The sequence below is a fragment of the Poecilia reticulata genome, linkage group LG22, assembly GCF_000633615.1.
Source record: "Poecilia reticulata strain Guanapo linkage group LG22, Guppy_female_1.0+MT, whole genome shotgun sequence".
NCBI classification, from domain to species: domain Eukaryota; kingdom Metazoa; phylum Chordata; class Actinopteri; order Cyprinodontiformes; family Poeciliidae; genus Poecilia; species Poecilia reticulata.
Genome location: NC_024352.1, coordinates 19,629,525 through 19,630,724, shown reverse-complemented (window position 1 = coordinate 19,630,724; position 1,200 = coordinate 19,629,525). Strand labels below are relative to the sequence as shown.

General features: G+C 44.0%; 1 protein-coding gene across 2 annotated transcripts in view; it reads left to right on the top strand.

Annotated features, from left to right (window-relative positions):
• The first annotated feature begins 424 nt into the window (after positions 1-424).
• Positions 425-1,200, top strand: part of gabrg1 (gamma-aminobutyric acid type A receptor subunit gamma1) — a 14,434-nt gene continuing 13,658 nt past the window's right edge. The window contains exon 1 of one of the 2 annotated variants that reach the window (XM_017302582.1): positions 425-778. In XM_017302582.1, the coding sequence (XP_017158071.1) occupies positions 702-778 (77 nt within the window). In that variant the 5' untranslated portion in view covers positions 425-701. The remainder of the gene's footprint in view (positions 779-1,200) is intronic. The other variant, XM_017302581.1, reaches the window with a different exon arrangement.

Below are 1,200 nucleotides of genomic sequence, written 5' to 3'. Positions count from 1 at the left end.
CTTCATGTCTGAACCAGGGGGCGATTACTTTTACAGAAACGTCAATGTTAGGTTGAAAGGCTTTCCCCCCACTAAAGTAGATTCATAATTTGTAAAATGTATAAATACAAACGTCGTCACTGATTTAAAACCTGTTTGAAACTGTTCGTGTCACAAATAATAGAAGAAGAAGCTACATTATGACTTTGCAGTAGTTTGGGACGCAATTTGTAACTAGCGAAAACATGAAGCGAAAAAGGAAGTGCACTGTGTCAGTGTGCCCTTGAGCAAGGCACTCAATCATATTTCGAGTTGCACAGCGACAGAGTTCCTACAAAGGAACTACAACAAAATAAAAACATAAACTCGTTATGTTGCTGTATCTTCCTCCGCTACAACACGTCTCTCTTAACGACATCAGTCAGAGAACAGCATCTGTCACAGCAGCACTGCAGATGGACTAAAGCAGCCTCACTCACTGCGCTCCCCATCCTCCTCCCCGCCACACACACACACACACACACACACACACACGCACGCACGCACGCACACGCACACACACACGCGCACACACACCATGGATCCATGCCTCACCATCATCCTCTGCATTCAGCCCTGATCCACCGACAGAATCAACCTGATTTCCTCTCACTCTTACAGCTGCTTTTTAAAAATTATTATTCACATCACAGTTGTTGTATCTGTGCGGATCCAGCTGCGGAATGAAGTCGCAGCTTTTCTCGGCACTGCGGGACAAAGCCATGAATCCCTGGCTGCTCTTCGCGTTGCTCGGTCTTTTGTGAGTGAGTCGCTTCCATGCGCCCGTCGTGATGGGAAGAGGGGGTGAAAATGACCGCAGAAGGTGTCTTTGCGTGTGTATGCGTGTGTGTATGTGTGTGTGGGCTTTTTTTTTTTTTTTTTTTTTTTTTACAGCGGATAATTGTGAGAGCTGTGGCTCGGGAGTTTAAAAATCTGACGATGTTTTTTCTCTTGAGACTGACTGCTTCGTTTGTGTGTGTGTGTTTCTCTTATCTACCTGAGATTTGCAGATTGGGTGATTTTGGTCCTCACTGTTCAAAAATGTGTATGAGCTCGTGGCATGAGATACACTTAACGCATACTATTAAGATTAGGGACTTCTTTTCAAGTTATAAAAAGAAAACATGGAATTTCTCTGCCGGCAAACATGTCATTTTTGTTATTTCTGCACGCTGAAATATA